This window comes from Lycium barbarum, chromosome 2 (assembly GCF_019175385.1).
Source record: "Lycium barbarum isolate Lr01 chromosome 2, ASM1917538v2, whole genome shotgun sequence".
In the NCBI taxonomy this organism is placed as follows: domain Eukaryota; kingdom Viridiplantae; phylum Streptophyta; class Magnoliopsida; order Solanales; family Solanaceae; genus Lycium; species Lycium barbarum.
Window position 1 is genome coordinate 152,884,454 of NC_083338.1, and position 16,019 is coordinate 152,900,472.

The window sequence follows — 16,019 nt, forward strand, 5'->3', positions numbered from 1 at the left end:
GGGCAAACTTTGCCTTGAAGCATATATATGTATTTTTTTTTAACTTTTCAAAGTAAACCTTTAGTAATGTCTTAACTAAAAGTGTGTCCATAAAACATAACTAAAAGTATGCCCCATAAGGCGTAAGTTTTCCTTAAGGCATAACTAAAAGTTTGCCTTATAAGGCAAAGTTTAAATTTTGTATGCCCCCTCCGGCAGACTTTTAGTTATGTTTAACTAAAAGTCTGCCGGAGGGGGCAGACTTTGCCTTGAGGGACAGACTTTTAGTTATGCCGGATCCGGCATAACTTTAACTTTTTCTTAAAGATTGTATGCTGGATCCGGCATACACTCCCCCAGTCCTGCCTTGCGAAATTATTTTTTTATTTTATGCCTGAGCGGGGGTTCGAACCCAGAACTTCATGTATTCGCCCATCTTTCCAAGCAAAGGGCAAAATTTAAAGACCACAAATATGAAGGGCAAAATTTAAAGACCACAGATTTGAGGGGCAAAATTTAAAGACCACCCCAAACGAAGGGCAATCCGCGCAAAAAAATGTGTAAAAAAACATGTATGGTTTTAGATCCAAACCCAAATATAGTGTACTATTTCGGTCCTTTTCTCGTTAGTCTTTTGTTATATATAATTGAGTACTTTTAACTTTCCATTAACTAAAATGTGCACTTGTAATCGCTTGCAAATATTTACAAATTTATCATAACTATAAATTATTTCACCACCTAATATGTGTTAGGTTAAATTTGTACTATTACTTCGTGTTTGATGGTTAAATAATTTAAATATCTAAATATAACATATTTTCTTCATAAAGGGATCAAAAGGACACATTTTAATTAATTGTACTAAGTCATATACCACAAGGATCAAAATTAAAGTTAAATAATAATTGGGGGACTTTTAAACATATCTTAAACCATGTAAACATTCGTGCGAAATTGGTACTTTTAACTACAAGGATCTGTATTTATTTGCACTCCTTAAGCAAAACAATGAATATAATCTAATCACTACATTATCCTTTATTTCTCTTAAAACTATTACATTTAATTAACACTTAAATCATGAAAGAATAACACTAGATTTTAGATGAAAAAAAGCAGCAAACACTACTGTTTAAAACGTCAAATATGAAACAAAAGGACTCGTATTTGACACATTGGCATGGATGGAAAACAACCCCCCGTGTGTTTCTTCTTTCTTGGACAATGACCCAAACTTTGATTTTACACGATTCATTCGTTATTTACGAACAAATGTACTTTACATAGATTGAGTAACAACGATCAACTTCTAAAACATAAAACGAAATTCAATCAGCTTTTTCTCTTCAAATGTTAATCCATATAATATTTGACAGAAGTGGGAAAAGAGAAATATAAACTTCAGAGGATTAATTGCAGTCCTGTATTCAGTTGCGAAGTCTGCCCCGAGTTTCTTCTTCTTCTTCTTGTACCAAACAGGATGAAGACAAATCAAGGATGCAAGATTGCTTTGCACCAAAAATGTTCCAAATTATGGTCATGTCACCAACCTCGGTGATAATAACTTATGGACCTGAAGCTTCTTGCTTCAAGAATCATAAATAGAACATCCAAATTACAAAATGAATGTGAAATTTAAGACTAAAGATTGAGTCTTTTATGCACAAGACTTGAGAATACTTTTAAACGCAGCACGCAAGACAGTGACTATCTACACACCCAAAAGCATATTCTGGGACTATAAAAGAATCATAGGTTGATTCTGATATGAATTTTTTATAGAGTTTATTGCTACGGGGAGGGAGCCAGAAACCTATTCCAGTATCCCTCCAATGCATGACACCTACTGTCTGCCAGTTATCCCGACACCAGCAGAATGCAAGGGCCTAGATACATGATGATGTTGAAGGAGTTGCAATCCGCAACTTCCATGTTTCCTCACTCAATCATCAGGAGCGACTCAGACATTGAGCTCTCATGGTGAGTATGACCTTTTTTATAACCTGCATGAAGGCAAATAATGTTAAGACTACAGACAGTTGAACAAGCTACTAGCTTTATACATGCTCTAGGAGAAATATAACACCTTGCTACAGACCAAATATCTTCCAGAATCTACATACACACAGCTTTCTTTTAGTTTTTTTTTTTTCTTTTATTAAGTGGCTGCATATCTTATTAGTAGATTAATTTCCGACACAATTCATATTGATGACATGCAAATGGCACTGAAACAAGACTGCTTACCACAACAAAGGACCTTTAATGACATGCAAATACATAATGCAAGTTTAAGCTGTGCACCAAACGAAAAAGGAAAGAACAATATTGAACTCTCATGATAGAGACTACATCCTCGAACGCCATAAAGATTGTTAAAATCAATAAATGATAAGAAGATATGAGAGTCCCTACTATTAAGTATTAACCACTTCAATAATCCAATAATATGTGTAGCAAGATCAAGACAACAACGAGAAAGAGCTAATAAATATTCCATCGATGTGTAATTATACCTGCCACGCACAGTAGGTTGCAAAAAACATTTTCCGAGAAACGTCATCATCAAGCATTTAATGAAAATTGAAAACCAACATCTTTGGGAGTTCTTGTACACACATGACACAACAGGGAACATGTTAGCCCAAACCCAGCATTCTTAATCAGGCAAAGAAGGTTCACCAAGAAAGCAGCCCTACAATTATGCTTTCAATTCTCTCTCTTCCCTTTTTTTTTTTTTTTGTTTTTTTTAAAGAGATGCTTTCTTTTCTCTTTTTGGATAAGTGAAGCCATATAATTATTTCAACATATGGTCATTTGCATAGGGGAGATACCTGCTTTCTGGGGAAAACACAGTATCCTCTTCTGTCTCATTATAATTGACCTGCTTTCTGTATTGGTCCTCATATTACCTCATAAATGCAATTGAACTCCCCTCCCCCCCCCCCCCCCCCCCCCAAAAAAAAAAAAACACCCGACACACGTACAAAACAAAAAAAAAAAAAAAAAAGGACAAAGAGGCAGGAGGGGGTGTTGGATCATGGACGAACTCAAAAGATAAAAACAGGTTAAACAAAGCCAAATCTAGTACCTCTAGAATGCAAAGTGAACAATTTGCAAGGCTAGATTAAAAGCCCGCCTCTCAAGTAGCAATACTGCTGCTGTTAGTCCTGCTGCAATCTAGTACCTAAAGGTCAAAAGTAGAACACAAACATCAACAGGAAAATTGTGGTTGCAACTGGCAGAAGGAAATACGTCACAGCTATTTCATCTGTTGGGTCTGAATTACCACTTACCTTGATAAAATCTCACCCTGCATTTTGGTCAGAACCGCTACCTTGCATAAATTGAGGAGAATGAGTAGGTAGTATAAACTGTGGCTGTGGTGTAACAGGTGCTCCAACACCTAAAAATCAGAAACAGTTGCTTTATGATAATATGATATGCAAGGCTACCATGCATGCATACATAAGAAGCAAATAAAAGAGATGTGCCTGCTTGGTATGGTGCTTGAATAGTTGGAATGGATGAAGCTGTCATTGCATTGACACTGGGCCCACCAAACTGAAGAATCTGATGACCTGGCACTGCATAACCCTGCAATGTTGTATAACTGTGACTTCCAGGAACAGCCTGACTTAGCTGGCCGTAAGGATACATTGTTGCGTTAACAGTTCCAGGTACACCATATATAGGAAGGTATTGTTGTCCTCCATAAGGATTGTAAACACCCTATGGGATAAAATTACAGTATGCATCAAAATTGAGTCTCATAGTCAAGACAAAAGGGCACTTGAACCTTTTTACAGCAGCAAAAATAAGGGATGAACTGTAATGTCTCGATTTATGCAGTGCTACACTGCTACTAACCTGAGGGTAAACGTAATCCGCACCATATGTCGCATACCTGCATTAGTAAAATAGAGCTTACAGTTCCTTCTAAAAGTTGTGATTTTAAATGTAATACACACAAATACTCCATGTGATAAATGTACTAACATATGACATATTAACATGAAGGCCTAAGGTCTATCAATTGAGTTAATTATTCTTTTGATTTAAAATAAGCAAATTAAGTAACATGGTTCTCTCTCAGTGAATAGGATGAAACTTTTTGCTCTTTCTCAGTAAAAAGAGAGAAATTACTTGTTCTGCATGCAAAATATGAAACTCATGAAATTCAAGAATGAACGAAATCAAGCTTGGCCCTTTTCCCCCACAAACTTATAATCCTGAATGCAATGACATTTCAAGAATCGATACGTTAAAATTCAGGAACAGTATGCTGCTACATTAATTAACTGAACCTTCCTTTCTCCTTATGCCAATTATCTGCATGTTTTCCTCTATGATTCTACTATAAACCATAAATGAATCAGTGTTTGCACAGTCTATAAAAAGTCACTTTTCTTCCGAATTTATATGTGGATTGTGGAGAGTAAGCATGCGTGTGACACAACTTACCCATAGGGAGAATACATCAAGCCTTGTTGGTATCCATAAGAAACCGGTTGCTGGTAGCCAAAGCTTCCGCCGTAACCACCTCGAGCAGCTGGTAGACCTGCTGGAAATGGAGTTGATGACCTCAGACGTCCTGTACCAAATAAAGTGGAAGTAAGCTAATGCACTTCAAAGAATGAGCATCCTATTTCTTTTTGGTTCTTTCCCTTTTTCCAGGTAGGATGTGCCCTGACATATCAAATGGTTAGGTGTTGTCATCTTAGATCTCTGTCAAACACATAACCAGCCATGAATTGTCATTCGCAGGATCCTTCCAAAAACAGGTGATCCTTATAGATGTTTTTACAACAATTCTCAGGCAGCGTTACAATTTTTCATATAAAAAGCCTGTAAAGGAACTTTGCAGCTTCCTTAATTTCAAAGATTATCAATGTGTTAGAGAGAAGCCAAGGAAATAGCTCTCCACATTGATTATGCAAAAAAGTCACACAAGTGATTGATTAAGCGTGCTAGCAATCTATTCTGTTCTACACAATCAATTTTGGAGAAGTCAAAGAGCAAAAATCCCCGCCATCCACCAAGAAGGTAGATAGGTATAGGGCCAAAAGGTTAAAGAATTTGTCAAAACATACTGTACCCATTATGTAAACCATTTCATTTCAGCAAACAAGGAAGTTGTTGAAGGGCCAAGATCATTGTGTCACTTCGTGATGAGGGATGATTTCTTGTTAGAAGAGGAGAAAAGACTGAAGAGTATTCTAAAGCACGGTTATTGATCACATGCACTTCATGATCTTCAGTCGTCTGATCAAGCTGACCTATTCACATCCCTTTATTTCTCATTTTAAACCATGTACTACAATCTTTGTGAGACTTAATTCTACGAAACCCCAAAAAGCAGGAATGTCTAATGCGTTGTCTACTTCAGTTTAATTAGAGTATCACAATACAGAACTTCAACTCTATTTTCCAGATCTTAGTATCTTATTACTCCTCCTACCATCATCATTTCACCAGAGTGTATCAATCCTAAGGCTTATCTTCTCAAATTCTTTTTACTTGCAACAATTTAAATGCACTTACCTCACCTTTCTCCCTCAGTTTTCCATTTCACCATCTCAACAATATCTCCACCATATGATAGCTTAAGATGGATCATACATTGTCTTTTATTAGCTGGGAGTGCATGCGCAAATGTGCACAAATAGAAAAACAATCTACAAGCTAACACTTTATATAACATAGAGCTCATCAGGCTGTCAAGGTATGCGCAACCCCATGGTCCAATATTATTACATAGAAATAGAATAGAGCATTCAACCAAAATAAGCTACAATACCAAATGCCACAGTAGGCCGAGGTCGTCCTAACGAAGCCAAATTACAATTTGCCCGCCTCCCATCGATAACTGGAGCAGGATCAGCACAAGCCCTCCTCGTGGATTCAGGGTCCCGAAAAGTCACCTATACCCTCCATAGAAATACCATGCGGACATTATGTCATTCAGTTATCCAAATTCTTAGCTGCAGGCTTAGTAATTAAGGAAAAGATAGGCAATTTAAATGATTTAGCAAGTGACAGACAATATATCACCTCGCTGTAAAAAAAAAGGGGGGGAAGTAATTACTTATTGACAAAGATGGAATTTCAAAAAAGAAGCAATTTTTGCTCCATAAAAAAGAAGAGAAATCCAGTAAAAAAGCTGTACTGTTTTCAAATTGAGTAAACCAAACAAAAGGAGACTCACAAAGCCATAGCCTTTGGATCGGCCAGTATTTTTATCAGTGATGACAACAGCTTCGAGGATTTCACCAAACTGTTCAAAGTATCTTCTGAGGGTTTCACTTTGAGTTTCCCAAGCAAGGCCACCAACAAAGACCTTAGTGAAAGTGGTGTCCCCAAAAGGAGAATTAAAGAATGGAACCCCACTACTAGTTGAACCTGAACCCTGAACTGGTGGCTGCTGTTGATACGCCATGAAGAAAAGAAGATACAGGAGAACTAAGGGAATATTACTTAAGACCACAAAAAGAAGCTATTCACGTTATACTAAAGTTGATCCATTAAAAACCCCACCTTTTTATAAACAGAAAACCCCAGCAAAACCCCTAAAAAAAGGCAGAAAAGATGGTGAAAAACTATAGGTATATACAAAACAAGAAAAGGGTGTTTGAGGAGAGAGCTGGCGGAAGAGAAGAGAAAGGATCAAGAAGAAAAAAGGAAACCCTAGAACTGAGGATGGAAAAAAAGAGGCGTAGGTCAAAAGGTAGAAGGGGGGTCAAGGTGGGGTTTTTTTTGGGGGAGGGGGGGGGGGGGGGGTTGGATCAGCTGTACAAAAGAGTAGAGTAAGAAGAAACAGGGGAGGAGGGGGTGGGTGGGGTAAAAAGGTGAAGAAACTGGGGGGTCATGATTATACAAAGAGGAGCACGACAGGTAAATAAAAAAAGAGAGCGAAAAAGTTAAGAGGCTAATAAACATTCATGGCGGATCCTAAGGAGTGGAACAGTAAAAGAAAGGATTTTGAAGAATTGGGATTGGAATTGGTGAGAAATGATGGAGAGAGAGAAAAACAGAGGAGCATAGTAGAAAGAGGTACGTAGAAGCAGAAAGAGAAGAAGCAAGTAGTGACTCAATCATCATCGTTTTTAATTGCACTGTCAAAAACAAATTTCTTGTTAACGGCTTTATACTCTTTCCTTAGCAATGACAGTAGCAGGTCAGTTTTTGGGCAGCTGGGCCAGCTTCTTTAATGGTATTTTTTACTCGTCTGATTAACTTTAAATAATGCATGAAAAATCACCTTCTAACCTCTTCAATAAAGAATAAAGATAGGAGTTAAAATTTTGAATTTATCAATTCCAAATTTTACAAAATGTTGTTTATTTAGTTATGAATACATTATTTATACAATTAAGTAAATTTTAATACAAAAATAAAAGGAATATGAGCTAAAGCCGTAAGTGGAACGGTAACTCCGCCATGATACTTATCAGAGGAGATTTTATTTTCATGCTTAAATTCAAAATATTTAATTAAGAATTTGAAAGTTTTTATCGCTTCACATTCTAATGGTTGTTTCATGGTCCTACTCTGTGTTCATCAGCTTCTAGCATTCCCCATTTGTCACTTTGTTTTTTCTTCATTAGCCCCAATTTTTGTGATTTTCATCCCACCTGCCCCCTTCTCATAGAGTATGCCATCTGTAGCAATTTACAACTTGAATTTTCCAATTTCAATATATAACTTCACCTAATGAACAGTTCAATAGCGGAGTATTGTTTACTACTTCAGAATTTCATTGTTCTCAATCACACACAAAAATATGCGTGTACACATCGTACGCATTCTAGGGAAGGTTCTTGAATTTGTCTTGATTTTCATTTTCTTGGCAATTAGCTTGTGAACTTCAGCACACCAATTCTCCGCTCAAATGCTCTCTTCATATCGAAATGTCCAAAAGCTCATCACTTTTAAGTAACGATAGACAAATTCGCCAAGCAGCTTCACTAAAACGCCTGCTGCTATCTAGGGATCGGCTATAAGCTTTTCTAGTTCTCAAATCTCATAAGCTCTAGGAATAGAAATACAAGGTTGAACTTGACCAAATTGAGAGCAATCTGTACCCCAACTGAGAGCAAATAAAACAACAAAAAGAAACAACGAAATAGAACTCAAAAGGGGTATAGTACAACCTCCTCAATCCAGACTGTCTATTATAGATACTTGAAAGACATGCAAAGCAATTATTTACCACAAAGTATTACAATAAGCAAAAAGGTGGACTTGAGATGTCTCCTCTTATTCAATCCAGAAAGCCACCTTGTTTGTAACTTTCAACTGCATCAATTAGAGTTTCCTCCAGTGGCCTATATTGCCAACCCAACTTCTGGAGCTTCTCCGAACTATAACTTCCTTCATCCGTCACATCGGTAAAACTGTAAAATAAAAACTACATTTAGGACAACAGATTTAGATAAACGAGGAACTTCTGTGCACAAGTGCAAGAGCCCAGCCCACTAGTGATATTGTCCAATTCGAGCGTCACTAGGATCTAGGGGGTGTTTCCTTATACGTCCTGGGTAACGTGTTTTAAAGCCGTGGGGTCCTAGGCCCAAAGTGGACAATATCACAGTATCACTAATGGGCAAGGCTATTACGAGAAGAAAAATCAAGATACTTATCAATAGGCTTGATCAAATAGATGACACAGTTCTTTAGTAATATCTTAACCAGACACACTGGAATAGGAAATAAAATACCGTAAGAGAAGTCCCTATCATGTTAAGCTGCTTCTTTTTGCAACTCTTAAACCAGACACGGGAAATAGGACACTAGTTCCCATTAAAGAAGCATAAGGTGGAATGGAGAGAAATTCACCGTTTAGGATAGTTGTAGTTGGGGTAGTGTTTCTTCAGCATGGCAACTAAATCCTCTGATTTCACTGTATGAGCCGTGCACATGTATCTACCTTCAGCTTCAGGTCTCTCATATAATAGCAGCAAAGCTTCAGCTAAATCACGTACGTCTATTAGAAACCGTCTCTTGTTTTCCAGCTCTTCATATCCTTCTGTATGAACAACACAAAGAGTGAAGGAAGGGATGTCAGTCACTTCAAACGAAACAATGAAAGAACCACGACCAGGATCCATATAAATGAAATCACATAAACAACACATGAAGCCATTAGCATAAGAAGATGCAACGCAACTCAGTTGATACAATAATAAGCAGCTATAATATTTAAGTGCTTGTGCTCCTTTTAGGTAATAAATCTCGAGAATGGAGAAGGAGAAAGACCCTGTTCGCACTGAAATAGAAAAAATGGGTATGAAGAGGTTGGGAGTGGGGTCTATCCCTTTCGGTGAAACTTTGCTTATTTCAGCAAATGTTCTTATATGCCTAGACTCTGAACCAGTTATTTATGATATCCATGATTAATAGGTCAACTCGTTCCCTTACATAAAAATTAATATTTACTACCATTAAACACAATGCTTAGTAGTTGTCGGTGCATAGTAGCTAGGAGGTCTTTTATCTAAACAGGCAATACACTCGAGAGGTCATAGCAAAAGCAATGCTTGAAAACACTAGAGTAGAAGGATAACAAAAGAGCAACAACGCTTGTAACCAAAACTATCACAAACTGGCCTACTAAACTTTATCAAATGACCTATAAAGCACATAACTTTACTTCTTTCTCTTTTATTTTATTATTTTGAATTTTACAGATAATAAAAGAAGTCAACTTCAGCAATTTACATGAAGGGGAAATGGGGAAGTGACCCTGTTTCTCTGTCATATCCTATAATTGTACAAAGTAATAAGCTAGAGGGGCTTCCGGCAGTTGTCCAAAGCATTCAGGGCTATAAAATGAATGTATACAAGGAGGAACTCATTAACTAGTGTGCTTAATTTGAAATCATAAATTTACCCAAATGTTATGGACAAAAAGTCCAAACTACCACCAACGAACATATCAAACATGAAAACTACAATACACCTAAACTCACTGTCCCAAAAATACCGAGGGTCTTTCGGAAACAGCCTCTCTGCCCCACAAAGGTAGGGGTAAGGTCAGCGTACTCCCTACCCTCCCCAAACGCCACTTGTGAGATTACACTGGGTATGTTTTTGTTGTTGTAGCTTAGATAATAACCTCAAAGATAACTAGACAGCACTTTTTTTGCTTACAATGATATCTTGCTTATTGTCAACCGCCAAGTATTTTGGATAACCAAAATTCATATATGCAAGCATAGATGTAGAAGTAGAAGAAATAATACAGAAACACTAAAACAGTGAAGTATATTGATGGCTTCTTGGTACCTTTCAGCAGCTTAATGAGAACCAAACTACTTGCATTTGTTGTTTTCTGCAACATTGGCCCAATAACAAGTGTTGGGAGCACAGTTACCATATCAAGTCCACTTTGCTTTGCATATGACCAAGCTTCTTTCTCAGCCATCGTTTTAGAAAAACAGTACCAATTCTGCATGCATGTGGAACCACAAAATCAGATAGGAAATTGCTCTAACAAAACAAGCATTCAAGATTCAAATCCAAATTTATCTTACCATAAAATAAGCCATTCCGACAGGACACTACTTGAGTAAAATAAGTACTCAAGATACAGATCATATATTACTTTACCAACACTATGTATCGTATGTTAGAAACATGTTGATTATTAAATAATAATCTTTAAATTCCCACAGAAGTCAAATTTGCAAACTTGTATCAGTAAAAGAAGTTACATTAGTTGCTTTGCAGTATTCACTGTCCGACCAACAAGTCTCGTCCTTCACTTTACCCTTCGGCCAGTTGGGGTTCAAGGCAGCAGCAGCAACAGAAGATACAAACACAACTCGCTTGATGTTTGCTTCAGAGCATGCCTTCAGAACATTAAGTGTGCCTTTTACTGCGGGCTCAACAAGTTCTACCTGCAATCAAGCCATTGAACATAAGAAGAATTTTACTTTCTTTTTGGTGCAGAACTAGAGCACATTGGGAATAATAATTCCGAAAGCAATCTAGAAATGCCCGATTTTCCAATGTCTTAGGTCCCCAAATAGTGGAGATCCATGGAAGTGTCTCTTATTGTAAGAATATTAATCACCGTGAAAACATCCTTTTGAACAGTATATCGCATAAAATCCCAATATAAATTCACTATCTTGTTCTTAATTTTGTAGAAAGACACCTCTACGTGCTTTCAACAATTAATAACTTGTAATTAAGATCCCAATATGCTAAACTACTGAGGAAGATCCCACTGATGTTTGGAGATGTACAAATGGAAACCACAGGACAGGATACCATTCATATCACAAAGTGAATAAGCTGATAATCTCTAAATCCATGGACATATACAGAAACTGGATATTGACCTATTGTTTTGTTTTTTACCATGGCATCATGGCCAAGCCCTCGACTATTCCACCACCGAGTACCTATTACCTCCCACTAGCACCAATACCAAGGTTAAACCATATGGCCGAGTATTTTTTGTATGTAATAAGATTTGAACCCTGGTCCAAGGTTTGCACACACTTCAAACGGCCACACCCTTGAACGCATTGGCCTGTTGGTTTATTAGTTTACTCTGCTCTGCTTTAGAGAAGCTAGTTTTCCCAATTTGGTCACAAGAAATAATTTATTCATACCTCGGGATTTGGTACAGAGCCTGAAGGAACTGGACTAGCAACATGAAATACTCCATTGCATCCTTTGATGGCTGCAGCAAGCGAATTGGGATCTAGCAAGTCTGCCTTGAAGAGTTGGAGGTTTTCAGCAGCTTTGTCAAGGTTTTTCAGATGAGCATACTTGTCATTAGCTGCAAATTAATTTACAAAAGGCCTCTTCAGTTACCAACATAGAACAAAGATGTTCCTATTTGGTGTATGCTACCTTTTGTTTCTCACAACACAGGAAAACAGAGAAAAACTTACAAGGGTCTCTAACGGTGCCATGAACGATGTAGTCCTTAGAAAGGAGAAGCTTCACTAGCGATGAAGCCACGTATCCACCTGCCCCAGTTACACACACCCTGCACTTCTCCATTATTATTGCTCTCCAACTACTATTTTCTAATCAAGGCACTTGGGTGCTTTTGCTTTTGCTTTTCTTTTCTCACTTCTTTACTAGAAAAAGCTCAGCATTGGGACCATTCACTCACACAACACTAGTTTACTGTTTTTTCTCCGGCTAATCCGTCGTTTCCTTTGAGACGTGTAAATATCGAATTCCTAGTGGAGCAACCATTTATGTCGGTCACGTCTTCCTATTTTGTCTTGAGTTTCCATTTTTTATGAATAAAAAAGGAATATATGACATAATTTGATTTTATACTCACTCACACCTGTACCCAAGGAAAAGGACAAGAACGGACATTGCAAGATCAATTTATTTTCACTTAATCAAAGTCTTAATTTTAATTATTAAGCATATTTATTTTTAAGTTTTAACTTCAATTATGTTTTTTAATTGTATAATCACTTTATGAGTTTTAATAAATTTGTATAACAAAATCTAAATATCATTATGATGCGATCCACTCAAAGATTTTTACGAAAATAGCATTGAGTCACTACTTCATTCATTTTTACCGCTACTCATCGCCATTATCGTTGTCCGCCATTATCAACTACCGTCATCTACCATCCTGATCATGATAGCCACTAGTTACTATGGACTATCACCATAAATCAACAATATTATATATCGCCAACCTCCTTAATTAGTCATCGCCATTATTAGTTAGTAGAGGCGGATTTACGTTGATCCAAGGGGTGTCACGTGATACTGCTTTGTCGAATTTTTTTACTAGGTATACATATTTAAAAAATAAAAAGAACAAAATTAGAAGCTAAAAGGAATATAGTGACACTACTTCAAACAAACTCGCTGTCGCACCCCATTTTAACCCGGAGTCAAAATTAGGAGTATGACGTATTGGTGATTCCTATTTATTTTTATGTTTTAAGGAGTCGCCACCTAATTAATTAAACGGTGAATTAGGACACCTAGAGGTTAACTAAGGCAAAGTTAAAACTAAACCTCAATTAATAGTCTGCTTAACCAGTATGATTCTAGGTAAAGGCTCTATATTATCCTAAAGGGAAGGGGTTAGGCATCCTTTAGAATCCGTTAACTTACGGTTATCCGACCAAACTTAGGTTAATTAATTAAATCAAATACAGTGCTTAAATTTTATAAAATGGCTTAATATGGCTAAAGTTTTGGAGGAAAATAATGTTAAAATGAGATTTACAGAAAATATAATAATTTGTATAAAAAGAGAACTTTAAAAGCTATTTTAAAATAAGACAGGGTCGTTTAAGATTTTGAAGAAAAACATGATAATGCAAATTAGATATGATTTGTGAAATAATTTGCACAAAAAGAGATTTTAAATGCTATTTAAAATAAACTATAAATATTGCTAAGCTTTAAATAATAATGCTGTTTTAAAAATGAGACTTGCAAAATACAATGACTTGCATATAAATAGAAGTTTTTAATAGAAAGCCTAGCCAATTTAGGATGGGAATAAAATTACGCTTATGTAGAAAATCTAGACTTATTTTATAAATAAAATGCAAAAGGTGATAGAGTTTTCCTCCCCTTTCTACTAACTTTGTTTAGCGTTATTTGACTAAAAAATACTTATGATTGAATGAAGCTTAAGAAAGATTTATAGAATATACTTGAGTTTATATTAGCGTATTAATGACGTTTAATTTTTTAAGATAGCAAGCATAAATTATGACTCTTTTAGCTCAGAGTATGTAGTCATGCTAATTACTCCAAATAAAAATAAATGTTATAAGTACTATAAATAGTTTTAACATATATAGAAGAGAATGAGACTTATGGTATTAATTACTGGTTTCTTTCTAAGTCAACTACCCATCATGCTAAACTAACCCACTAATTTACTAGAGTTCATCCAAGTTAAGAAAAACAAAACAAAGTAAAGGGGTTAGTCGAATAATATAAATCAAATACATAAAGTCAAATAAGATTAAAAAAAAAAGGACGGGAATTAAATGGATCAGTCCGTTTTAAAGCCCAATTGCTGCGGACTGTTTTGCCATTGGGCTTTAGCCCAGAATTCCTTTCTTCATATGCTGCGGGTAGGTTGAACATGAGAGAGACTCGATAATATTACGTTGGGCTTTTAGCCCAACGTCGAATGCGGAAGAGGAATGAGTCCCTCGGACTCGTATGCGAGGTTCATGCAAAGAAATGAAAGAAAGAGAGAGATTAGTATATGATCAATAAGGTTAAAATATAAATTTAAAACAACTCCGTTGATTATATATATTATGTATATCCAAGTGTATTTCACGAACATACTTCAATATGCATTCATATACTGGTTTCAACTGAAATATACTTGCAACAAACGCACAAAATTTGAACAAACAAAACTGAAAATGATAATGTCAACGAAACTGAAAATGATAATGTCACGTACAAGGGACTACTTTATGGGCAAATGTTTAACAAACTGACTACCTTAGGGGGGGCTTAGCTAAATACAGTCCGGAAAACAGACTCAGCAGTCATATTTCACTCTCAATAATATATTTCTAAACATAGCATTTTTAGAAGTGGATTGAGGCCAGCTCATTACAGAAGCAGTTTAACAAGCAGCCTTATGAACATGTAAGAGGAGAATAGGAAATGAATCATGTTGAAAGAAGATACCTCACAGATCCCTCCTTAATCGTATGATACTTTCTTTTAATCAACATTAATCTAAACACATGATTGTTTGGCAGATACATATATTCACCAATTGTGCATATGCGACACAGCATCAAATCAAATGCAATTCATACTAAACCAACACTTAACTACACAGGATTTGGAAGACTCTAACCACCAGGTTCCACATAGCCGAACTGATTTCATTAAGCAGATAAAGGCAAATCACAACTATATAACAGTTTGGCTAGCCCACATGTTAGACATGATCCACCATTTAGCTTAGAGGATGATTACAAAGTCCTATAACACGTGAGAATAACTTAGCGAACACACAGACCAGTCCAAGTAAGCATAATCCAACACTGATACATATATCGAATTGCACCGAGACATCTAACAGACGCACATACTATCAGTAAAACCATATTTTCCCATGTTGAAGTAAATTTCCGGAAATCAAAGTTGTTTATTACTTACAGTTAACTGAAACAGACTGAATTTAAACACTTTAGTTAACCTATGGTTAGCTCACACATACTCCTAATGACTAACTTGCTGCCAGATACTTGAGCTCTTTTGCATACACAGTATACATGTATATTCATAAATTAAGCATGTTTGAATCAGGCAAGGTAAGTGTTTGCAAACACTAGGCTATTCTAATGGACTAAACCAATTAATCAAACCATGAATACATCGACCTAATAAGTATCCCCAGCAAACTGAGTTTTGAGCCAATACTCAATCTAAATTCAGGCAGGACAGGGCAGTAGATCCTGAAAAAAACTAGATAATCACTGTTTTCTAATCCCCCCTTTCTTGTTTCAAAGCTTCACACACTTAATGAAACACCATTTATGAGAATTTCATATTAAGCCAAGATTTCCAAACTCGAAGGTCAAGAGAGAATTCATTCAAGCATTGACATACCATGCCAAACGCATAAAAGGACTTCATACCAAATCTGATAATTTTAAAAAGCAGGGACAAGATGATGGCAGAAAATGGGGGACCGAGAGACTGGGCTTAAAACAACAAGATTCAGGAAAACATCCATATTTTGACCATGTTATTGTTTCAGTTCAACTTACCAAACTTCATTCAAAGCAGTTTTTAAATAAACAAAGATTGAATTAAACATAAACATGCTTGATTGGACCAATTGATATCAACATTGATTCACACACAGCAGTGACATTCGACAGAGATATTCAATATTTGTAGATGGATATATTTACAGACACAGAGATCATGACATGGCATCAAACATATTCAGACCATGAAGGAGTTTTTAGAATATAGGTTTATGACTTGGTCTGATATGTTAAAAACTCATTTCTTGATTATTAGCTGTCCTTACA

The 16,019-nt window shown here is 36.2% G+C and overlaps 2 protein-coding genes across 3 annotated transcripts; both read right to left on the bottom strand.

Moving 5' to 3' along the window:
- Nucleotides 1-1,214: 1,214 nt before the first annotated feature.
- Nucleotides 1,215-7,165, bottom strand: LOC132628260 (uncharacterized). 2 transcript variants are annotated; one of them, XM_060344040.1, is made up of 8 exons: nucleotides 6,191-7,165; nucleotides 5,783-5,906; nucleotides 4,447-4,576; nucleotides 3,853-3,889; nucleotides 3,477-3,579; nucleotides 3,279-3,388; nucleotides 3,074-3,169; nucleotides 1,215-1,985 (listed from the first exon to the last, which is right to left on the bottom strand). In XM_060344040.1, the coding sequence occupies exons 1-6, from the start codon at nucleotides 6,419-6,421 to the stop codon at nucleotides 3,291-3,293; spliced, it is 723 nt and encodes a 240-aa protein (XP_060200023.1). In that variant the 5' UTR covers nucleotides 6,422-7,165; the 3' UTR covers nucleotides 1,215-1,985; nucleotides 3,074-3,169; nucleotides 3,279-3,290. The 2 variants fall into 2 exon arrangements, with proteins under 2 accessions (XP_060200023.1, XP_060200022.1); XM_060344039.1 differs by having other exon boundaries at nucleotides 3,477-3,714; nucleotides 6,191-7,143.
- Nucleotides 7,166-7,987: 822 nt separating this feature from the next.
- LOC132628259 (cinnamoyl-CoA reductase 1-like) lies at nucleotides 7,988-12,235 on the bottom strand. Its single transcript, XM_060344038.1, has 6 exons — nucleotides 11,892-12,235; nucleotides 11,607-11,776; nucleotides 10,698-10,883; nucleotides 10,270-10,432; nucleotides 8,821-9,010; nucleotides 7,988-8,378 (listed from the first exon to the last, which is right to left on the bottom strand). The coding sequence occupies exons 1-6, from the start codon at nucleotides 12,001-12,003 to the stop codon at nucleotides 8,246-8,248; spliced, it is 954 nt and encodes a 317-aa protein (XP_060200021.1). The 5' UTR covers nucleotides 12,004-12,235; the 3' UTR covers nucleotides 7,988-8,245.
- Between the last annotated feature and the right edge of the window lie 3,784 nt (nucleotides 12,236-16,019).